Below are 24,661 nucleotides of genomic sequence, written 5' to 3'. Positions count from 1 at the left end.
GACAAATAAGAGAGCACGACACTGTATGACTTCTAGAGCTGATATAGGGCAATTTGTTCAGCAGAGTGATGTAAGCTTCGTTATGATTGCATCATCCATGACTTCTAGGAATAACATGATGAAATTCATATCATGTATGACGCAATACCAGCTTCAGATTGCATCATTCATTGTTTTGCCTAAAAAGCAAGTACTGTCCAAACCCAGTCATAGATTTATTCATAGATCCAGTCAAAGATGTATTTTAGTCATTTCTGGTTGAAATTGAGATCCCTTCCCTTTATAACTCACTTATCCTCCACCATTCCCAAGTCAAGGGTCGTATATACTGACCCAATAGCAGATCTTTAAAACTAAAGCCAATCAACAATTTTAAGCATCATTTTCGTTCTCAGTGACCCAGAATTAGTAAAGTTTGACTACATTTATTTCAGAAGCATTTTGGCTGTAGAGCAGTGTTACAGGTAAACAGTTTCCCTACATCTATATGTATGTGCACATACATGTATATTGTAACAGTCCTAGGGAGATTTTGGACTTCTCATATTGGGTCAAGAAGAATCTACCACTCTGCTCTGCTAGCTCACATAAAAAACAGCAAGGCTCTTAAAGAGGAAGAGCTCTTAATTAAACTGAAATGTTCCACAGGGAAAGTTGCTGCCTGCAACAGCACATCGATAAAGTGATTACAGAAATCTGACCACAGCTGAATGAAAGTTATTAAAACCATTACCTGCTGGAACTGATTAGTGTACGGGTGAGGTGCTAGAAATAAAACACAAGAGCATTATTATCCAAAAATGTGCATGCTGTTCCTTAACAGCTCTTAAGTCTGTAGAGTACCTCCCATGTTTAAAAGTCTTGAGCCTGAGATCACACAGGAGCTCTCTGCACCAACATGCATCTGGTCACACGCATCTAGAACCATCTGCAGAACCACTGCTCTCTCATTAGGGTGACAACTTGTGCTACTGACAGGCTGAATTCCTAGATGTCAGCCCTCACTGAAGCCCACACAAGATTTTGACCAGTAGCTATTAAAAATATTGAAGGAAAACACTGACATCCTCAATGAAAGAATAGGCTGATCTTTATTAAGAATGAATATACACAGTCTATGGGCTTCCATGCAAATGGATGCAATTGAACAAAGATCTTTATTTAACATTTCATCTTGGATTGATCTCAAGTAAACCACCTCTCAACTTGTTTTTTCCCCACCCATGTCTCTCCCTGGACACAGGATTAGAAAGCAAGAAAGCCCAGTCACTGGCATAGCAGTGATTCTATAAAGATACCAGAGTGAGAGCACAAGTCAAGATGGCTTGGCATGAAGAACTTGCTGCTGCTGCTCTTGAAGAGACTTGGAATCCTCCCATGGACGAGGCCCTCTGACGTTCTTCCAGTCATCAAAGTCAGAGCTTTTCAGTTTCTATAAACAGTAACAAACATAAAGCTATGTTAGGGCATGAGTGCAGTGCTTTAAATAGAGTTCTTCCAAATGTGCTTGTTTCCTATATCACAAATGTAACATCGTCCACTGGCTGATTAACTTTCACCCAGGACCAAATGATAGTCTATAGGAGAAAAAAAATCTACAGACAGGAGAAAGAACAGAGAAATATATTAATTGCAACGACTGTAGCTGTACCTGCTCCTCACTATCTAGGGAAGAGCGAGCCATTGGACAAGGCAGAAAAGGTTCTCTTCTTTACTTTTTCTTTTTTTTAAGCTATCCTATTTTTCCTTTGACTGCAGGAATTTCTGGTGTCAAGGTATAGAAAGATGCCGAAGAACAACCAAAACCTGGCTTTTGCAGAAGGAACTACTCTTGTGAGAGGTAGGGGAGGGAAGACAATGTCTGATCATTGGTGTCCAGAGGTAGTCTGCCTGTGCAGGGCAGATGGCCTCAAGGGAGTTTGAATCAGCATGATCCCCTTCACTCCATACTACTTTGATATAAAAGAGAGGAATGCACGGTCTTCCAGAATGTGCTTCCTAATTCCAGAAGCCACAAATGGGAGATGGGGCTATAGCCATGTTCCCAACCCACCTACCCATGTCCCCCTTTGGGGTGAGGAATACACTGCAGGGCTTGTCTATATGGTGTGTTAGTCCACACTGAGGGGTGTCCATTAGCGTGTTACACACTAATTGGCCCATGTGGACCCTGTTGGCATGTACTAAAAGCTTCTTAGTGTGCGTTAATCTGTTTGAAATGGGACTATATGAACCGTGGTAAGATTTCTGTAATCACTTTTAGTGCATGCTAGCAGGGTCCATGGGGGCCAGTTAGTGCGCAACACACAGTCATAGAAATTCCTGTCCATTCCACCTGAGGAATAAGGACAGACGGGCACAGCTAATCAAGCAAGGAGCCCCAGGAGGGGCGAGCCATTTATTTCAATTGCAATTGGGTTCGAGCTCATAAGTCAGCAAGAACAAAGAAAACACTTACACCGAAGCATTATATGCAGTTGCTTATGATAATCTATCGCTCTATGACTGGCCAAAATATGCTATCATTACCATACATAATTAGCAAGCTACATGTATCTGCCCCTCTTATGACCCCTTATTGTTCATCTACTTGCTCCCTCCTTGAGTTATTTTGCAAACCAAGCACTTAGTTATCTACAGGACGCAGGCACAGAAAGTTCCATTGTCTCCAGGTTTGGAGTTTGGCTACATTTCCTCTCGAAGGAACTTCCTGAGTTACGACAACCTATAGCTGATGTTTTCCCTTCTTCTTTCTCCCATGTGTACGTGACAAATTTGCCCCTTGGCAGTTAAGTAGAATAATTTTATATCAACACTAGTGCACACTAGAATTTACACCCCTCTAATGCAGACTAATACATTGTGGAGACAGGCCTGGGGTGTGTTAAGTGGCCAAACAGCCTAGCACTTAAACAATGTCTAGATTTCCCACACGGGTGCTCTGGTGAGTAGACAGGATCTTTCCCCAGCCCCCTCTAGCACCCCTGTTCAAGGGCATCCACAACTGGATTCTTCATGAATTTCTGTGACTGGGTAAAAAGAAGAAATACCCTCCTGCCCTTCCCTGCAATGTACTGCTGTTGCAGAAGGCAAAGGGATGCTCAGATTCCTCCAGGAGTATGGTTGTAGCAACACACAAGACAGCATTTTGGCACAGGACGTTGCAGTTCTTGCTATAGAGAAGCTAGAGAACCTTTGCAGACTATTTTTTAAAGCCTCTCTGGTTCCCATGTCAAAGAACTACAATAGTAAAAGACAAAAGCCAAGAGAGTTTCTGTATCCAATGCATTTTAGTGCAAAGTTTAATTTCAATGCAGTTACTGAAAACAAGCTGGAAGCAAACTCCGCTGACTCTTCCTTTAGTTTAATGCACACAGATAGTGGAGAAGTAGCTGCTTATCGCAAGTTTTCTCCTTGACCATCTACTTTAGTTTGTTACTTCCCCTGCTCTCCACCTCCCATTCTCCACACTTTATTCTTGAGATAGCACATTCTGAACCAAGTCCCACAGTGGTATAAGCAGGCACCTCTCCCACTGACGACAATGTGAGTTCTGCTTGTTTACACCAGGCCAAAATTTGACCCACCTCTTCACAGTGCAGCTAGTTGAGAAATGGAAGTCCCATTTCCCACTAGGCACAGACTCTCTCTAGTCAGTAAGTTCCTAAATTTGGAGCTTCACATCTGCTAACCAGCAGACCTGTGAAGGAGTTTGCACCATCATCCCAAAGTTTCACACTGATGGGACACGGGGGCATTCCGAGTGTTACCGAAGTGGAGAAGATTGTATATTATTAATAATTAAGGCTAAGATTTTGTCATGGTTATTTTTAGTAAAATTTATGAACTGGTCACGGGCAATAAACCAAAATTCATGGAAGCCATGTCCTTCCTGTCTGTGACTTTTGCTGCTGCAGCTCCATGGTTTCCCCCACCATTGTGGTGGCTGGGAGCTGTGGGGTTCCCCCTCCGCCCACAGCAGCTGGGAGCTGCAGGGTGACCATATTTCCCAAAGAGAAAACGGAACACCCCAGCTACTTGCCCGAGGTGTCCCCCTCCTGCCACACAAGGCTGTTGCCTGTTGCTGGAACCCTGAGGCGGGCCCCCTCAGGAGTCTGTCACCTGTCACTGGAACTTTGCAGGGGGCCTCCTATGGCTTGTCACCAGAACCCTGCCCAGGGCTCCACTGGCTGTCAGCTCCGGAGTCCTGCAGCCCTGGGACTGAAGCAGAGAATGTCACAGAGGTCTCGGAGTCACGGATTCTGTGATTTCCATGACCTCTGTGACATTAACATAGCCTTATTAATGATACATATTGTAGTGGGACCCAACCCCCGCCTCAGGATCCGGGCCTCACTGCAATAGGCACTTTACAAATACACCAGAAGACACTACCCTTGCCCTACAGTGCTTGCATTCTAATTTGCCTACTGTCAATAGGGATGACAAACAATGAGGGACACAGAAAAAAAAGGGTCACAGAAAAATTTGGCAGCTGTAACAGGACAGGCCTGTTGTTAGTTCATGTTATGCAAAACCTTCATGACACTTCTACAACTTGAAGAAATCTCAATGAGATTAGTCAGATTTCAAAATAAATTAAGCGAGATCCCACAGAAAACACTTGTGCACGCATATACATTCACCAGACTTTTGATATGAGGTAGCAGCAGCTGAATTTTTCATACAGTGGAGTGAGTTAGCATAAGCACTTCCTGAAAACTGTCCTTGCTACTTTATTCAAATTGTGATTAACCAGCCTTTCATTTCCACTGGAAGAAATCTGAACTGACTAGGGAGGAGGAGGAGAGGGAGTTTAGGGAAGGTGCCCCATCATCCCATGCGTCAGCAGCCATCACTGGGATTACAAGAGACCGAATTTAACACCTGACTCAAACGGAAGATTCAAAGAAAATAGACTGCAAAGAACCTTGTGCTTTACAAAGGGAAAGCATTCTGACTTTATAAAACACATATACAGTGCAGCTGTAAGTTTAGATTCTCTACCCACAATGCCTGCTCTAGAAATGTTCAGAGATATTTTCAATAAGCAGTTACTGAAAGTGAAATATATTCAGTGAAACTTACAGTATCTGAAGAGACTAGCTAAGGGACCAACACAAGCAGAATACCTAATAGAGGATAGTCTTTAACTAAAGGTCATACTCAATTGTATTGGAAACCTTAGGAAGGCTTTGAAGGGGTCACTCTCAAGACAAAGGGTTACTTACAGCACAGGGTGTTTCAAATATGTACAGTATCTAAGGAAATGAAAACAAGAAAATTTCGGTAGTCTTTGTTCCAAATTTAGTGGTATCAGGGTTCCTGAAAAAGACATTATGAATTACATAATGAATGACTTAACATACAAGGGATGAGTATAGTCAGAGTAAATAAGTAGATTAAACTATACAATTGATGAGGTCTACTAACTGAGTTTATCCTTGTCAGTTAAAATTAAGGAGTTATAAATCTAATCAATGCACAGAGAAACCATACATTTGTTTGTTCAGGTGTTACATTCATGAACATCATTAATAGCTTGTGACATTCACAATAAAGAGTTCATTTGATGCCTCATTGCAAGTCTAGGGAGAGTAGCTTCTTAAGGACACATGGCAGAATCTGTAACTATTATTAAGGCTGCGATTTAGTCTTGGAGGTCAAGGAATCCAGGACTTCCAAAGACATGAGGCAGGGCGGATCCACCGCTTCTGGCCACTGTGGGCAGCAAGAGGGACCCCCCGCTGCTCCCAGCTCCCGTGGGCAGCAGGGGGGACCTGGTGGCAGGGGGAATCCCCACCGTTCCCATGGACTGCGGGAGGCAGAGGGGATCCACGAAGCTCCCGGCCACCAGGGGTAGCAAGAGGGACCCCCGCCGCTCCCAGCAGCAGGCAGGATTTCCGCTGCCATGGGCAGCAAAAGGGACCCAGGCCGCTCACAGCTGCAGTGGGAGGGGACCCTGGAGCTCCCAGCCCCTCCCCTCCCAGCTGCCCAGGCTACCCATTTTCTCATGGGTATTTTTAGTAAAAGTCAGAGACAGGTCACGGGCTTCCGTGAATTTTTCATTATTGCCCCTGACCTGTCCGGGACTTTTACTAAAAATATCCGTGACAATAACGTAGCCTTAACTATTGTAAGTCTAGAAGGGACATGTATCCAATCAGTTATACTTTCTGAACAGCCAAGCTATACAATTTCCCAAATCTGATTATGTCATAAAAGTTTTAAAAAGAAAAGGGGTCCTTTTTTATTCAGGTAAAGGTAAGAAGGAACATCAGCTATGAAAATGGACCTGAAAAAAGTCCCGATTCTCTACGGCTTAGCACCTGTAGTTATTTACATCTGTGCAAAATGTGGGTACAACTCTACTAAACCAGAACTCTCCACTCACTCACTCCCACTGGTGAGAGCCTTTCACACCCACTTTGTACAGAGGTAAATGACTGCGCCAGTGCTGGGCAATTTGGCCTTCAACTGTTACTGTGCTATTTTTATTTTTCTTAAATAAGCCTGACAACCCTGAAGAGTTAAGTCCTCTTTCTGTCCACTGAATAGGAACAGCACAGGCAGCGGCATTACAAGCTTCCCTCAGACTGGCGCACAACCATGTAGCAGGACCACATCTTTGGGTGAGAGGGTAGCTCAACCCCCAAGTTCACTCAGTCTTTGGCTTTTCTGCTGAGTATGCCAATTAGTGCTAGCTGTGATGTGGACACCTGTCCATTAGGACCAAGACTGAGACCCCCTAATTTCACAGAAGTACCACATACAAATGGCAAACTACTTTCAGACACTCCCAACTTGAGATCTATACAAACTGGCTGTCTAGAGGTGAAAGGCTCTCTACTCTGCTACCAATCCCCTGCACTATTCAATCCACTAAACAGTCAATCACTGAAGGAGATTTAACCAGATCAGATTGACATCCCTTTTGCTACTTGTCTCAAATAGCCCAAAGGATACTGAAAATTAATTGTTTAAAGTTAGAGCAATGTAGTACATCAAACCTACTGATTCTCTTTCTAAATCAGCTAAAAGAACAGGAGTACTTGTGGCACCTTAGAGACTAACAAATTTATTAGAGCATAAGCTTTCGTGGGTTACAGCCCACTTCTTCGGATGCATCGAAAGCTTATGCTCTAATAAATTTGTTAGTCTCTAAGGTGCCACAAGTACTCCTGTTCTTTTTGCGGATACAGACTAACACGGCTGCTACTCTGAAATAAACCAGCTAAAAATGCCTCTTAAAAGTCTTTGGCTGACAAGCTGTAACTAGAAGAAAGCTGCAGCTCTGTGAGTAGCTGGTGTGGCTAACCAAGCATTCAGCTGCTCACTACACATTTTGCTTTTATAAGACTCCTGTTAAGCAGGTTTCAATATTAGGGATGCTGGATGGTAAAGGGACAGGAAGTGGCCTAGGGAATCATTCATTCCCAGCTCACTGGTTCAAATCTGGTCCAGACTGATGGTGTTTGAAAATCATTACCCTGTGAGTTTGGGTATATGTTGTCCGTAGAGGGCAAGCCTCCACACCACAAAGAGCAAACTGAAGTCAATAAAAATTCATTTGGACCTGGGAGCGCTCAGCACCTCTGAAAAATCAGGCCAAGTTATTTCAAGTTGGCCACCAAAATCAGTGGTCATTTACAACTGTGACTATAGTGTCTCTGTGCTTCACTATCTCACCTGTAAAAACGAGACAATAAAAACTTGCCTCTCTGAGAAGGGTGTTAGGAGGCTTACTTCATTAGGCTTGTGAGGTGCTCAGATACTTTGGTGATAAGCACCCCAGAAACGCCTATACATAAATCAAAAGGGGCAATTACTGCCTGTCACTATGGTAACTGGCATGTAAAATTTCAGATAAAGATGGAAAGATTACAAAGAGAGGAGCATTTTCACAGTTAAAAGGAGCAGGGAAGAGAACTGCATCAAATCAGCTCGGTACGTGTTAGAGCAACAAATTACTTCCAGGGCTATAGCACGTGTAATGAAAGACCCTATTGTAACGTATAGATGTAGGGGGACAGAGTTAAAATGGGTGTTTAAAATCTCCACCTTATTGCACTAATGAAGCTCTGTTTTTGCAGGAAATCTTTCACAAGGCAATCTCTTTGCTCTTTTTATTTTCCTTAGAAAAGTTTGCTGCCACATTTGTTTAGTGATTTAAGGGTTATCACTTTGTATTTAATTATTATCTGTGATTAATCCTGCTCAGACTGGAAAGCTGCATGGAGTAATTCTTTTTAACCAGAGGGTGTTTCTTTGTAGTTTTATGTTATTCATGTATAATGCAAGTTGACAAGGGCTGAAGAAGTTCAGAGAAAAGAGAATGCAAAGTCTGAAGTAAGGTTTTTATTTAGTGAAGGAAAGAATGGTTGTGGGATTGGAGCACAGGATTTAGACCTGGATCCACAAAGGAACTTAGGCAGCGTGACGCTAAGCGTTACAGCATTTCTAGGTGAGGCACCTAGAAAATTACTGGAACAACACTGCAATCCACAGAGCCCGAGTTAGGTGCTTATGCTCCCTAGACAACAAATGAGAAGAGATGGGTGCCTAAGAATGCGATCCACAAAAGACAGCACAATAGGCAGAGAGCCAGCTCAGATAGCCAGTGGAAGCTGCTGATGGGAGATAATTAAAGAGTTATTGGAGCAGGGGGACTGGACCCCTGGGTCACCCACCTCCGAAATGGGTGCCCTGTCCACCAGGTTACAAAGTCATTCTTGCACTCTCCGGCTGAGTGTTACAGCACTGTGACTAATTATATGCTACACAGAATAGCTTTGACAGGCGAGACAGAGAGCCCTACATAAGAATATCCCCCAGCTCAGTGGTTAGAGCACTTGCCTGTTCAAATCCTTTCTTCCTCACATTCCAGGTGAGTGATCTAACTACTGAGCTAAAAGTTATAAGGAGGGCACCTTCTTTCCCTGGCCTCCAATTCTGAATGGAACCCAAGCCAGTGGGCAGCCTCTCTGCATGCTTACCAGATTGGGCCAGTGAGTGCATTAGGTGTTCCTCTGCCTATCTTCCCCTGGTTCATGAATTGCAGTGGGTCTTAGATAGGAGATAGGGAACTGGGCACCTAGAAGGAAGCAGCAGTGCACATACCCAGAGGCACAAACTTACGGGAACTTTTACCCTGAACATTTAGCTACTAAGTGAGTTTAGGCACCTACAGGGTTCAGTGGGACTTTTGTGGATTGTGATGGAGCCTAATACTGGGACTTAGGTGCCTAAGTCTGCGGTTTAAGCACTTAACTAACTTAGCATCCAAGAGATCTGGGTTCTCTTCTCAGCTCTGCTGAAGACTTGTGGTAAAATCCTGATGATACTGAGGGCAATAGGAGTTTTGCCATTAACTTCAATGGGACAGGATCTCACTCTCGGCACATGAGCTTGGGTACGTCACTTAGGCCCAGATCCTCAAAAGTATTTAGGCTCCTAACTTCTATTGAAATCAGTGGAAATTAAGAGCCTGAATACCTTTGACAATCTGTGCCTTATCTCTGTGCATCAATTTCTCAAATACGGGCAGTACATCCCTCCTTCACAGGAGTGTGTAAAGCTTAGTTAATATTTGTAAATTGCTTTGAGAGCCTTGGATGGACGGTTGTATGGAGATCCAAATTATTTAATAGCCAGAGTATTTAATGCACTCAGTAATCTGTGGGGTTACATAGCCTTTCCATTTTTAAACTAACTCCACACTGTATTGGCCAGAGGTTTCACCTCCTACACCCCAGAGGGCCCCAGAATACACGCACACGGCAGGAGATCAGCAGTGACAGAAGGCCATTCCTGTATTGCTTTTGGTTCAGAGAATTCACAAGCTCCAGTAATAAAGCCGACAGAACTTGGCCATTTACTTCTACATTATCTTCTTTCCTTAAACAAAAAATCTGGAAAATTAAAAGCAAAATAGTAGTATTAACACAATGTTAAGTCTACAAGAACAAGCACTGAAAATTCAGTGAGTTCCAACCTTAACTAGGCCAGGATGCACATATGTAATATTTTCTGTTCCTCTTTCCCTTGTTTCTGGAAGGTTAGCATATTAAGATACAAGACCTTAGAAATGCTCAGAAAGAGACCGAAGTATTGCTCTTTGTCTCTGAGATGTGCCATAAAATTTACAGCAGGTGCACCGGGGCTAAGGAATTTCTTTACTTCTGAGTGCTTAATCTTGCCATCTTAATATTGTATTAAAACTTTTAGAAGTAAATCCTAGCCAGTATTTTACTACTTTAAAGGGCCCCCTTCCAGCAGAACCAGCAGGGCAGACATTTGAGAGGTGTTCTCTTTCTGCCTGGAGTCCACCTCCATGGGTACTCTCTATGCATCTATGTGCCGTGAGATCTGGGGTGGGGTCGGCCAAAGTGTGAGGCTCCCCTGCTGCGCAGCTTCTCTGGTCTTTCCCCATCCCCCATACACTGCAGGATGAGCACGGTAGGAGAATGGGGGCTAGGGACATAGTTCAATTGTATGGATGGAGTACAATCTGCAGAGCACCTCAGGTCCTTCTCCTGGACCTAGGTGGGGAGAGGAATACAGATACCTCCAGCACTTCCCTCTATAGAGGTCCCCTGCAGTCAGTTGAATTTGTAAGGGTGGGCACTAGGGAGAAGACCTGCTCCTTTATCTTGCTTTGACTGTAAGCTCTTTGAGGCAGTGACCATCTTTTCATTGTGTGTGTACAATGCCTAGCACAATGAGTCCCAATCCCTGATCTCCAGGCACTGATGCAATACAAATTAACTAAAAAACACTCTTTCAAATGTATATACTAAAAACAGAAGATGTACTACTAGGGAGGAAGAAGAAAGGGAAACATTTCACATATGAGTGCTACCAGGAGGTTTAACCTCTGAAAATTTTTGTAATATAAAAGTTTCCAGGGGCTTCTGGCAAGTGGAAGGGAAGGACTGAGATGCATGTCAAGGAGTGAGCCAAGGAGCCATTATAGCAAGAGGTGATTACCTGCCAAACTAATACATGATGGTGGCATCCCTAAAAACTGTCATGTCAGAATACAGGCTCCCATAAGACAAGGCTCAAGGAACAGATCTCGAATATAGCTAGGGCCCTTCATTTTCAGTTTTTATTTTAATTTAAAATAAATGTATTTTTAATTTATTAGTGTTCATTACCACAACAACAAAAGCAGGTAAAAAATCAGTACAAAAAACTATTAATTTTTTTGGGTAAATATCGGGGTTTATTTTGATGGACGGAAAGACGGGGAAAAAAGTATTCAGTAAATTAATGCTTTGAATTCCATTCGATCAATGTGGTTTGCTACAGAACTCAAACCACAATGCCCCCTCTGAGTTTATGAAAACAATGTATCTCTGATCCCCAAATAAAACTTTTCATTTGAATAAAGAGTTTACTGTTGTAGACTTAGAACTATTAGCCTATAAATATTTACATTTTATAATTGGGCCACACCATTTGCAGCACATACACTCAACTCCATCCTTGTCTCCTGTGTGTTTTTTAAAAACTTTCAAATACTTCCGGTGTTCTGAAACATACTCTGATACAGATTTTTGTTTTCTTCCCATTTTAGTGTGTCAAATCTTTAAACCGTTATCTGATAAAAGCTTGAAATGTGTACGTGGTGGGCATAAGATTCATTAGTATGTTCAGATGTGCATGAACTTCAGACCTAGCATGCGTGCCTGCTTGTTTATTGTGTGTATAGACTAATACATAGCCTTACTTCAACAGGCAGCTTTGCATATACACCCAGACTAATTATTATCATAATACATCTATCTCATGCAATATGTATTTTCCTAATAAAAAGTTATTTTTTATATATTTGAATAATACAAAAGTAGGGTGAAAATCAGAAAAAAATGAATACTACTTTTTGTAAAACCCCAGAATTTTTTGGTAAAAATCGGTTTAAACTGAAAACAAAGGGGCTTAAATATAGCCTACACTTAGGCCATTAAGAGCTTTGAAAAGAAAAAATTAAAAAACCCACGTAGCAGATATAACTTAGAAACCAATTCACCCCTCTATATTTGTAAACTGCACTTTCTGTTTCTCAGATGTTACTGTTTATAGACCAGCTGTTGGTTTAGGCAGTGCTCACATTGAGTCTTTTTAGTTAGCTCTCTGTCTCTTATCCACACTCTCCTGCAGATTTTCCACTCATCTCTTCCAGGAGCTTGCTAGACAATTTATAGTCCCAAAACAGAAAGGTTTTGTCTCTGTTAGTAATTCTGATTTTGGCCGGATGCAACACAGCAGCTTCAATTCCTCCAGCTATAAATTATTTCTTCAGTGATGCCAATGCCCACCTTTTGCTTTGTGTTTCTGAGCAAATGCCTGGGAAAAAAATATAAAATAAATCAACCATTCCATGCCACCTCTTGTTTCTTCATTTTGACTAAAATTCTGTTTTTTTTATTTGATAAGGCTGGTAACACTGCTCCCTTTCCCCCAGGACGTTCTTTTTTCAGGCAGATTTCTGGGTGGCACCCTCAAGCTGTGCAGGATGTAGAATAAGTAAATAAAATAAAATAAAATAAAATAAATAAATATTGCTTGCAAATAAATTGTACCTTTCTTTCTGAGGGATCCAAAAGGATACTGCAATCACTTCACCTTTGTAGACACATCTGGGATGGAACCAGGCAGCCATTTAATTCTATACAAGAATTGGAGCTATAGAGGGAATTTAGGAAGGAGGAATGCAATTACCTAAAGTGGAATTTGGTCAAGTGATAGTGGTTACAGTCCCTTTTGTTAGAAAAGGGGGTCAGGACTTTGGGGTGGGGAGTTATGACACAGCTGTAAAATGGCACTTTTAGCAGCACAGTGCACCTGAGCACTACACCGAGACACTGGCTCTGTACTGATCCAGGGGAGCATGCTATGGACTAAATCACCAACTACTGTACACTTCCTGAAACACCCTGACTTACCACAACAGTTTCCCAACCTAAGCACTAACCAGGCCCAACCCTTATGAATGAACGAACTCACAGAACATTCAATTCCCATAGTAAGTGGGATTAATTTGTGTGTGTTGCGGAGCGGGGCGGAACCCTGCACGATCCACTCCCCTCATCAGCAACTGGGATTCCCTACAACTGAATGCTCTTACTAACTACTTTATACTCCCGTATTCCTAATTGTCACTATAAAGTACAACGTCTTTTTCATCAAAAATATAATCAGTGTTGTGATGGGTTGGATCACAGAAACCCCCTTGGGACTGCCATCTAATGTGCTGAGACTACTTCTAACCTGTTTTCCCTGCCAGCTTGGGACTCCAGAACCTTGCCAGTTTGAGCCAGACATGCTAGCTTGTTACAAACTCAGACCAGGTCCCTCAAAAGCTGCAGGCTAAACTGAAAACAGGTTAAGAAGTGTTCCTGTCTCCAAAACTCAGACACCCAGCTCCCAATGGGATCCAAATGCTAAATAAATCCATTTTACCCTGTATAAAGCTTTATACAGAGTAAACTCAAACTGTTCGCCCTCTATAACATTGATAGAGAGCTATGCACAGCTGTTTCCCCCCCAGGTATTCATACTCTGGGTTAATTAATAAGTAAAAAAGTGACTTTATTAAATACAAAAAGTAGGATTTAAGTGGTTCCAAGTAATAACAGACAGAACAAAGTGAATTACCAAGCAAAATAAAATAAAACACGCAAGTTTAAACCTAATACAGTAAGAAGCTGAATACAGATAAAAATCTCACCCTCAGATGTTCCAATAAGCCTCTTTTACAGAATAACCTCCTTCTAGTCTGGGTCCAGCAATCACTCACACTCCCATGGTTACTGTCCTTTGTTCCAGTTTCTATTAGTCTCTCCACCCCCAAAAGATACCTATCTATTGAGCCAGCTGAAGACAAAAGGGAGGGGTCTCTCAGGGGCTTAAATAGACTATCTTGTGGGTGGAGACCCCCTCCTCTCTCCTATGCAAAATCCAGCTCCAAGATGGAGTTTTGGAGTCACATGGGTGAGTCACATGTCCATGCATGACTCAGTTTTTACAGGCAGCAGCCATTGCCCACATGCTATCTTGAATGGCTCCAGGAAGACTTATGTGGATTGGAGTCTTCCAAGATCCATTGTCAGTTAAGTGTTTCTTGATTGGGCACTTAATTTGCACATTCCTTTCTCAAGAAGCGGACCAAATGCTTTACTAAGGCTACTTAAATAAGTACACAGCCAATATTCATAACTTTGAATACGAAAAAAACACATGCATACAAATAGGATGAATATATTCAGTAGATCAGAACCTTTACAGAAATATGTTACATGGCATATGTAGCATAAAACACATTCCAGTTCTGTCATCTACACATTCGTAAGCATATTTCCATAAAGAATTACGGGGTGCAACGTCAAAAGTGTTATTTCCTATAGTCTGGTTTTCACACACTTGAATTGTTGCCTCATCTTTTTCCATCTACTCCTCCACATGTGTCATATCCATTTGGGAAGACAATTTCTCCTTTCCCCATACAAGAATAGGGAAGGAATTAAACGTGCATTTTAATACTAACATCTGTCACATTGTGATTTCACTGATTATCACAGGGAATCGCTATGAGCCATGGATATGTGTGACACTAAGCACCCTTGTATTCATACCCTACAAACTATTGTAATAATCTTTGTAAAAAAAATATGCCTCGTGAGGTATCATTTGAAAACTAATAAATTACTGATCATTAATATTCTTATGATATATATGTACGGAATGCATATTAAGAGTCATGAATATATGCTGGAATTATAACTAAAGTCTGTGTGAACCAGGTATGTCAGGGTGAATTGTCTATCCTAAACAAAGGAATTTGCATTTACCTCAATTTACATACATGCAGTAAACAAACTGTGACCATTGGTGCCTTGGAGGGGCCAGTGAAATTGCTCAATCAGGGTTAAGTGCAAAGAACGGGACAGACGATCCCCCAAACTGGTGGTTATTCCAATAAGGAGATTCACCAAGCCAGCAACAAAACAGCTTCTACAATACCTTACTGGTTACCCAGAAGCCAAAACCGCAGCTCTCTTAAAGCTTCCTGGGCTTCTACCCAGACAGCCAAATAAAATATGATGAGGATTACTGAAAATCTTGTTAATCAGATATAAAGTTCTACCAATCCCAAGGGATCAGACACATTACCCACCACATCAATGAATATTTCAGATCTTGTCCTAATACACGCTTGCAGCCAATGCTTATTAACTAAACTAAGATGTATAAAAAAAAAGAAAAACGAGAAAGAGTATTGGTTAAAAGGTCATTACACATACAGATATGAATAAAGTTCTTAGGTCAGTTTCATGGTAGAGGGTGCGAGCTGCCGAGTTGCAAAAAGTTATTGCCAGAATCACGTCATCAGGTTATAGTCCAAATAGGTAGTCCATATATAGAGTTTGTTCAAATTCATCCATGAGAATTAGCAGGATACTCCAGCTAATTTTTGATATTATATTTTAAAGTGTGTGGCCAAAGGAAGTTCCCGCCCAGACAAGGAATGGAGGCAGACATTTACCTGTCTCCTGTAAATTAAGCATAATAGAATCAAAACAACAGAAGCCCCATTTGCATAGAAATCAGAATGGGGAAGAGAATAGCATGAGGTCAGCTTCTTAGTGGACACAGCAAGCAGAACACACAGAAGAGCTTCCTGTCTCTTGGCCATTGAGCTTTGGGAGATATAAGCAAGGGCAAAAAATCATTTTTGGGTATCCATTGCTCGACAGACACAAGGGAACAGAGCTCTTGCAAGCTGAGAAAGATGGGTCCTTCAAACAAGGGGGGGTTGAAGTCTCTGAAACTGAATAGAGGTGAGAAGCCTGTTTAAGCAAAGATCTTTTACCTAAGATGACAATGGAAGCCAGTGCCATGTACCTTTTTGGAAGCTCCTGACTGAAGGAAAGTTAGCCATGGCTGGGAAGAAGCATGACTGGTGATGGAAACCATCTTGAACAAAGGCTGTATCTTGCTAGATTAATTTTTAGACTCTTAGATGTGTGTTTTCACTTTTATTTGCTTGTAACCCTTTCTAACCTTATTCTTTTTACTTAGCATCACTTAACCTATGTCCTATTATTAATAAAATTGTTTTATTTTACTATAAACCAATTTACTGCGGTGTTTAAAGGGAAGGATGTATTAACCCCAGTTGAGTCAATAAGCTGTGATGTGTGTTGTGTCTTTAGAGGAACAAGTGAACCATATTATTTCTCTGAACTGTCCAGGGCTGGACACTGTAGAGCACATGGTTTTGGGAAAATTCAGGACAGGGAGTGGGCTAGGGTCACCCTACAAGTAGTAACCAAGGCTAGTGGAAGCCAGAGTGGGGCTGTAGATGGGCTGCTGGGGTGAGAACTGCAGAACCAGGGCTGTCTAGCACGCACACACACACACACACACACACACACACACACACACACACACACACACACACACACACACACACACACACTGACCTGCTTGCTGGTAGGCTGGTGGGAACAGCCCAGGTTGGGAGGTGTAACAGCAAAGCATTGCAAGACACCCAAGGTTCCATGGCAGGCATGACGCAGCCCCGCACTGGTCTGGATTTCATCCCAGAATGTGATGGCATATGAACTGGGTAAAGTTTGGCAAGATGGCACTTAGTGCAGGCAGGCTTCAGGACAGAAACTAGACAGTCTCTGGACCATTCTAATCTCACTGTGAAACATTTTTACATTATTGTAAATATGACACTCTTGGTCATTGCCAAATCTGGACAAATCAGATCCAATCATGCTCTAAAACAGCTGCAATGCACTGTTTAATTGTGTGGTTCAATGTATCTTGCATTGCTGGGTAAACATTATTATTCCCCATATTAATGATTATTATTACTACTACTATTGCTTTTGTTTTGTTACAGAAGGGTAATATGAAGCAGACAGAAGATAAGTGATTTGCACAAGATCACAAAGCAAGAGAGTGACAGGTGATAATGGATCGCGGCCCACATTTTTGAAGGTATGTAAGCATTACTGTGCTCAGTATTGTAACACCTAACTGATTCAGGAGCAAAAGTCTCATTTTCAAAAGGGATTTAGGCACTTAGTAGCCTAAAACACTTAAATACATTTTAAAATTTGGGCCCTCTTGTCTCCTGCCTCCTACTGCCCAGCGCTGTACGCAGTGCTGTTGTGGCTGTGTTGGTCCCAGGATATTAGAGAGACAAGACGGGTGAGGCAGTATGTTTTGTTGGAACAACTTCTGTTTCTCTCACCAACAGAAGTTGGTCCAATAAAAGATATTACCTCATCCACCTGGTTTCCTATCTCTTTACTCAAACAACCCTTCTAATTGTAGTTAGCATCCAGTGTGAACAGGGATTTTTTTAAAGTAATCTCTTTAGTGGAAAGTATGCTATAGTCTACTCCATGAGCATGTCTACAGAATAGTTTAACAAGTTAGTTTTTATTTCCCACTACTCTGTTAGTCTTTAAGGTGCCACCAGACTCCTTGTTGTTACTCTGACCTTGTCCTTCCCCATCCATGAATCTCTGCATTAGCTTCCACTCTCTTCTACATCAAACTTCAAGCTTCTCCTCAACTCTGCCCTTGTATACAACTCTAACTTGCCTCATTTTCTCCTACATCTACTCCTGATTTCAATTTAAGTTTTCCTCTTCTCCAACCTATGTGTTATCTTAGCCCCTTCCAACTCCACAACATCTTCCATGCTGTCCTAATGCTTGCAATGAACCCCCTACTGCTATATGCTAAAAACTTCTTCAATCTCCTTCACGAAGCATCCAAGCTCTAAAGGCCAATCCCCACTATTGTCTTGTACATTTAGTTTCCCTTTTGCTCTTAGACAGTATGTTTTTCAGAGCAGGGACTGGTTCACTGTTTGGCCCCCACCTAATACTGCACGGTGCCATGTACACTTAGAGTATTATATAAACGTTTAATAACAACTCCTTGATGTGCAGATTACAGACTACGTTATAACAGTGTTCTTCTGGAATCATGCTTGAAAAGCATTTCAAACACAGATACTGTTACTTAGGGTTTTTAGAACCCCCAACAGGGGTAACTTAACTATTTCACTCCAGGCGCTGTCAGGAATAAATCAATGGGAGCACAGCAATTCCATCTGATAAAAGATTTATGAAAGTAAGTGTGCTCTATCTAAAACTGCAGTTTATTAGATTTAAGCACACACAGACATAAGCAATAGGTTTAGAACATCCCAGATATTTACCTAACATCTGGAACCAGACTGCTGGCACTTAAAATTTAAAAGGTTGTAGAGCAGTTTTTAAACTAAGGGCTGGGGGAAAGCCAACAGGTGCGGAGGAGCACATGGTTCGGACAGAGACATCCCTTAGGGGAGGATCTACTAATGGAGACTCTGTGTCCTAGTAAGAAGGAGAGTATGGAAAATGATAAAATACAGGTAGGATCAGATGAGAAACAGTCAAATGAAAAAAAGTCTCATTCAATTACATCATGTAATGGGAGACAGCTAAAAGGTGACAAATTTTTAAAGTGCTTATATACCAATGCTAGAAGTCTAAATAATAAGATGGGTGAACTAAAGTGCCTCGTATTAAATGAGGATATTGATATAATAGGCATCCCAGAAATTTGGTGGAACGAGGATAACCAATGGGACACAGTAATACAGGATACAAAACATATCAGGAGGACAGAACAGGTCGTGCTGATGGGGGAGTGGCACTATCTGTGAAAGAAAGCATAGAATCAAATGAAGTAAAAATCTTAAATGAACTAAACTGTACCCTAGAATCTCTATGGATAGTAATTCCATGCTTGAATAATAAGAATATAGCAGTAGGAATATATTACCAACTAGATGACCAGGATGCTGATAGTGACTGTGAAATGCTCAGGGAGATTAGAGAGGCTATGAAAATAAAAAACTCAATAATAATGGGGGATTTCAACTATCCCCATATTGATTGGGTACATGTCACCTCAGGATGGGATGCAGAGATAAAGTTTCTTGACATTTTAAATGACTGCTTCTTGGAGCAGCTAGTCCTGGAACCCACAAGATGATAGACAATTCTTGATTTAGTCCTAAATGTAGCACAGGATCAGGTCTAAGAGGTGCCTATAGCTGGACCGCTTGGTAAGAGTGACCATAATATAATTAACTTTAACATCCTTGTGGCGGGAAAAACACCCGCAGTGGCCGAACATTGTAGCATTTAATTTCAGAAAGGGGAACTACACAAAAATGAGGAGGTTAGTTAAACAGAAATTAAAAGCTACAGCACCAAAAGAAAAATCCCTGCAAGCTGCATGGAAACTTTTTAAAGACACCATAATAGAGGCTCCACTTAAATGTATACCCTCTTGTGGACTGGTAACTGGTTAAAAGATAGGAAACAAAGGGTAGGAATAAATGGTCAGTTTTCAGAATGGAGAGAGTTGTGTCCCCCAAGGGTCTGTACTGGGTCCAGTCCTATTTAACAAATTCATAAATGATCTGGAAAAAGAGATAAACAGTGATGTGGCAAAATTTGCAGATGATACAAAACTACTCAAGATAGTTAAGTCCCAGGCAGACTGTGAAGAGCTACAAAAGGATCTCTCAAAACTGGGTGACTGGGCAACAAAATGGCAGGTGAAATTCAATGTTGATAAATGCAAAGTAATGCACACTGGAAAACATAATCCCAACTATACATATAAAATGATGGGGTCTAGATTAGCTCTTACCACTCAAGAGAAAGATCTTGGAGTCATTGTGGATAGTTCTCTGAAAACATCCACTCAATATGCAGCGGCAGTCAAAAAAGCGAACAGAATGTTGGGAATCATTAAGAAAGGGATAGATAATAAGACAGAAAATATCATATTGCCTTTATAAAAATCCACAGTATGCCCACATCTTGAATACTGCATGCAGATGTGGTCTCCCCATCTCAAAAAAGACATATTGAAATTGGAAAAGGTTCAGAAAAGGGCAACAAAAATTATTAGGGGTATGGAATGGCTGCCATATGAAGAGAGGTTATTAAGACTGGGACTTTTCGGTTTGGAAAAGAGATGACTCGGGGGGGCTATGACAGAGGTCTATAAAATCATAAGTGGTGTGGAGAAAGTAAATAATGAAGTGTTATTTACTCCTTCTCATAACACAAGAACTAGGGGTCACCCAATGAAATTAATAGGCAGCAGGTTTAAAACAAGCTAAAGGAAGTACTTCTTCACACAACGCGCTGTCAACCTGTGGAACTCCTTGCCAGAGGATGTTGTGAAGGCCAAGACTATAACAGGGTTCAAAAAAGAACTAAATAAATTCATGGAGGATAGGTCCATCAATGGCTATTAGCCAGGATGAGCAGGGATGGTGTCCCTAGCCTGTTTGCCAGAAGCTGGGAATGGGCAACAGGGTATGAGATCACTTGATGATTACCTATTCTGTTCATTCTCTCTGGGGCACCTGGCCTTGGCTACTGTCGGATTACAGGATACTGGGCTAGATGGACCTTTGGTCTGACCCAGTATGGCCGTTCTTATGTTCTTATGAACGTATTGAGTAAACAACAGCAGGTTTGCACTGGCCAGTTGCTCACCCACCATGGAGAAAAAGTGTCAGGAAATAGGTCTCTCAAAATGGCTTCAGAGGACTGCTGCAAAGTACACTTTATTAGCTAAATTTTTATAACTAACTTTTACAAAAGACATAGATCAGAATGACCCAACTGGATCATTATTTCTTCTAACTTTTAATAAGTTTTTAATATTAGAGGCGTTTAGACTCAAGGCTTTTATTTACTTAAAAAAAAAAATTTGATTAGCAAAAACTGCCAGCTACATTTTAACCTTGTTTTTAAAAGCCTATCTCCAAATTAACCCTTAACTATGCAGTGTTCTATTTCAATACTTTAGAGTAGCTAAGTACACATAATATGGTTGCAATTAGCTTAATCACATTCTGGGGTATACACAACCCTCAAATCCAGGGCAACAATGAAACCGTGCATGTGGACATGGCCAAAACTCACTAGAATAATACATTTTCAAAGTAATGCTTAAGGAGTTCACAAAAAAGAGTAAAGAATGAACATGGTAACACAACTACAAGGAAACAACTGTGAAAGACCACTTTACACCATTACTCAAATGATAGCTCCTGGGCTATGTGGAACTAGCGGCCCTGGTGCACTTCCTTGAGGGGCAGTCAATTAGGGGAATGCCTAGAGATTTAGCTGTGTGGCTAAATCCCCATCCACTGTATTAAAATTTTTCCTGCAAGATACTTTATACCAAAGACTTAGTGATTCCCCACGGGGGCACATTTTTTCACTGTATTCTCTGGTGGCTGAGATAATGCATAATGCTGGCATTGAAATGTGGTAATAATCAATCAGTCCCTGTGGCACAGAGATAAAAACACCAAGAAGAGCAAATGAACTGCAAACCATTATGGATAGCTCCATTTTGAAGAGGGGGAGAGAGGAGGTTATTTATTTCAGGCATTTGTATGATCCTGATCACAGTAACACTGTAGATGGCTTAGATAAATATCAACCCTCCCAGAAAAAGTTCTATCTAAGGGGAGCCAATGACACTTTAAGCACTAAGGATAGAGATGAAAAGGAGGCTGCCACTCAGCAAGTGAAGAAAGAGTTGGCACTTATGGAAAGTCTAGTACAAAGAGACGTGTCTTATACTGGGTTATCAATGTGGCCAGACTGGGGCTTTCGTGAATATCTAGCAATAGTGAATTCAAGAGGTGAGGGCCAGCTACTGAGAAGTCCTGGCCCGATCAAACCTCATTTATAGGATGGTTAACTTAAATGTTCAGGACAAGCACAGATTGGGTGGCAGGTCAGAAAGGGAGACAGTGCCTGGACTAGCTGTGCCCTAGGCTAATTAGGGCTTTATAGATAATAACCAGCATCCTGGCAGGAATGTGTGGTACAAGAATATTAAGTTCTTTCCGGCATGGCCTGCTCTTAATCAACTAGTGGAGAGAGCACTCAGTGTAAGTTCTGGGTGGCTTACCCTAGCCTAACGGAAACAAAGGCTTGGATAAGCCAACATTTTCAACAGAGAGAAAAGTCTTGTTGGGAAAGTAAGAACCTTCCTCCTTGTACTAAAGCTCTATTGCCAGAATTTATCTTAGGAGCTTGTGCCATAATTGCTGCCCAGCTTCACCTTCCTGTAATACTTTGACCTTTCCCCGGGACCCACATCTTGAACCACAGGTTTATGAGATTTTTGAAAGAGGAAGAAGGGAGAACAAGATAACTTATGTATATATTGTACATTCACTCAACAAATACAGTACTTAAACACAAAAACTGCCCTAACTAAAATCCACTTGCTGTCATACCTACTGCTAGTCTTGGCATGTGAAAGACTAATAATTAAGGCTATGTTTTAGTCAGGGGTATTTTTTGTAAAAGTCATGGACAGGTTGCAGGCCGTAAACAAAAATTCACAGGCCCATTACCTATCCATGACTTTTACTAAAGATACCCGCCATGACTAAAACTTGGGTGTGTATGTGTGCGGGTGGTCCGGGACCCCCCTAGGTGCAGGGGCTGGGCCCAAATTCAATTAATAAGAGATGTAAATGGCACTAACCAGCTTATCAGAGATAATTCATATATTATTTCCTTTCACTCACAAGGCATCTTGTGTAGGAAGCAGCCTTCCCAAACCTCTTGCTCTGCTGTTTGAAGACTGAGATGCCATTTAATAATTTTGCAATATTTGCCAGCAATCTCACATGGTAAATAAACAGTTACACATTCCTCACCCAGGGACAAATGTTGCCGCCTCCTCCATGGATGCCTGGGTCATTCCATGCAGCAGAACTGATGTAGTTCTATTGTGCAAAGTATGGGGCATGATTTGGGTGGGCCATTGGACAGGGGATGTGAACCCACTGCATGTGGTAGAGTTCAGTCATATTTCCTCACGCAGACTTCTTATCTAATCGAATAAACTATGCAAGGTGGAAGTGGATCAGTATCTGGTTTCATATATCATAGAGTTTAAGGCCAGAAAGTACCATTAATCACCTCATCTGACTTTCTGTATATCACTATTAAGTTTCACCCAGTTATCTCTGTACTGAGCCCAATAATTTGTTTGACTAAAGCATGTCTTCCAGAAGGGCATCCAGTCTTGGTTCGAGGACATCAAGAGATGGAGAATCCACCATTCCCTTTGGATGTTTGTTCCCGTGGTTGATCACTCTCACTGTTAAAAATGTATGCCTAGTTTCTAATTTGAATTTGGTCTGGCTTCAGCTTCCAGCTACTGGTTCTTGATATGCCTTTCTCTGCTAGACTGAAGAGCCCTTTAGTACCTGGTTTGTTATCCTGGATACCTTTGCTAAATTCCAACCCAGGTAATTATGTTTTGTCTTGAAAAATTCTTACTGCAACTATGTATTTGCAGTTAGTTAGTTAAAAGGAAAACTGATAACTCAAAATCTAGTCAGTTAAAGAAAAGACACAGAGAGAGGATGCTAAAAGTAGTTTCAGGTTCTTCACATGCTCCTGAGTCCCTCTTCCTGCCATTTTTGGGGGGTTTTACAATCATATTTTCCAATTTAAAAATATTTTTCTCTTCTCTTCCGCTGTTGGAAAGACTCACACAAATAATAGGGGAAACTAAGTAAGGCCCCAATCCTGCAAATTTATGTTTGTGCTTCATTTTAGGCTTTGACTTCAATGGGAGTACTTCTGTAAGTTAAGTTAAACACAGGCTTTAAGTTAAGTGCTATGCTGGATGTAGGGACATTGAAAGTGATTGCCCACAAAGTACAAAATCTGAAAAGAAAAAAAAAAGAAAAAAAAGAAAAAAAACACCCTAATCTCTTTCAGGTATAGTAATCTTCAGGGTAACATATAAGTTAGTAAACAACCAATTTCAAACAGAATTGTGATTAAAAGTTGACTGTGACCCTTTACATTTGCAAACCACTTTAGATCCTGGAGGATGAAAGATACTGTAGAAAAAAAAATTATGATTAGAAAGAATTTTTTTTTGGGGTGTTCAAAATAAATTATTTGATAGGGAACAATGTGCCAATTGGGAAAATAATTCCCCTCCTTGCTTTAATTTTTTAAGTGCCACTTTAGCACTTAAAAAAAAAAATACTCTAGACCTCTGTCTTAGCATAAGTTATATACTACACCTCTACCTTGATCTAACACGACCCGATATAACATGAATTCGGATATAACGCGGTAAAGCAGCACTCCGGGGGGCCGGGGCTGCACACTCCGGCAGATCAAAGCAAGTTCGATATAACGCGGTTTCACCTATAACACAGTAAGATTTTTTGGCTCCCGAGGACAGCGTTATATCGGGGTAGAGCTGTACTTTGCATTTTTTACAGTTTGTTTAACAAGGCTCAAGCATGGAACATTCACATTAGTACTAATTTCAGCTATGGAAAGGGCAATGATTTATTAGGCAAATGAGAGCAGCAAGGACTAGCTGGCTGTGTGAGAACACAAGGCAAAAGGGAACGTGTGTAAAGGCAGTTTGCTCCTTTGGCACGTCCCAAAGCACAAGATGGATGGAACCAATGATAGACCCGAGAGATTAACACTTCAGTATAGATTATACACACAAATGGTTGCCTCTACTGCAGTCCTTGAAATAA

General features: G+C 41.3%; 1 protein-coding gene across 2 annotated transcripts in view; it reads right to left on the bottom strand.

Annotated features, from left to right (window-relative positions):
- Positions 1 to 1,072: 1,072 nt before the first annotated feature.
- The window catches only part of LOC117876851 (cytochrome c oxidase assembly protein COX16 homolog, mitochondrial), a 75,851-nt gene continuing 52,262 nt past the window's right edge, over positions 1,073 to 24,661 (bottom strand). For both annotated transcript variants that reach the window (XM_034769306.1, XM_034769307.1), the window contains one exon: positions 1,073 to 1,432. In XM_034769306.1, the coding sequence (XP_034625197.1) occupies positions 1,316 to 1,432 (117 nt within the window). In that variant the 3' untranslated portion in view covers positions 1,073 to 1,315. The remainder of the gene's footprint in view (positions 1,433 to 24,661) is intronic.

This window comes from Trachemys scripta, chromosome 4 (genome assembly GCF_013100865.1).
Source record: "Trachemys scripta elegans isolate TJP31775 chromosome 4, CAS_Tse_1.0, whole genome shotgun sequence".
In the NCBI taxonomy this organism is placed as follows: domain Eukaryota; kingdom Metazoa; phylum Chordata; order Testudines; family Emydidae; genus Trachemys; species Trachemys scripta.
This window is presented reverse-complemented; position numbering and strand designations above follow the sequence as displayed.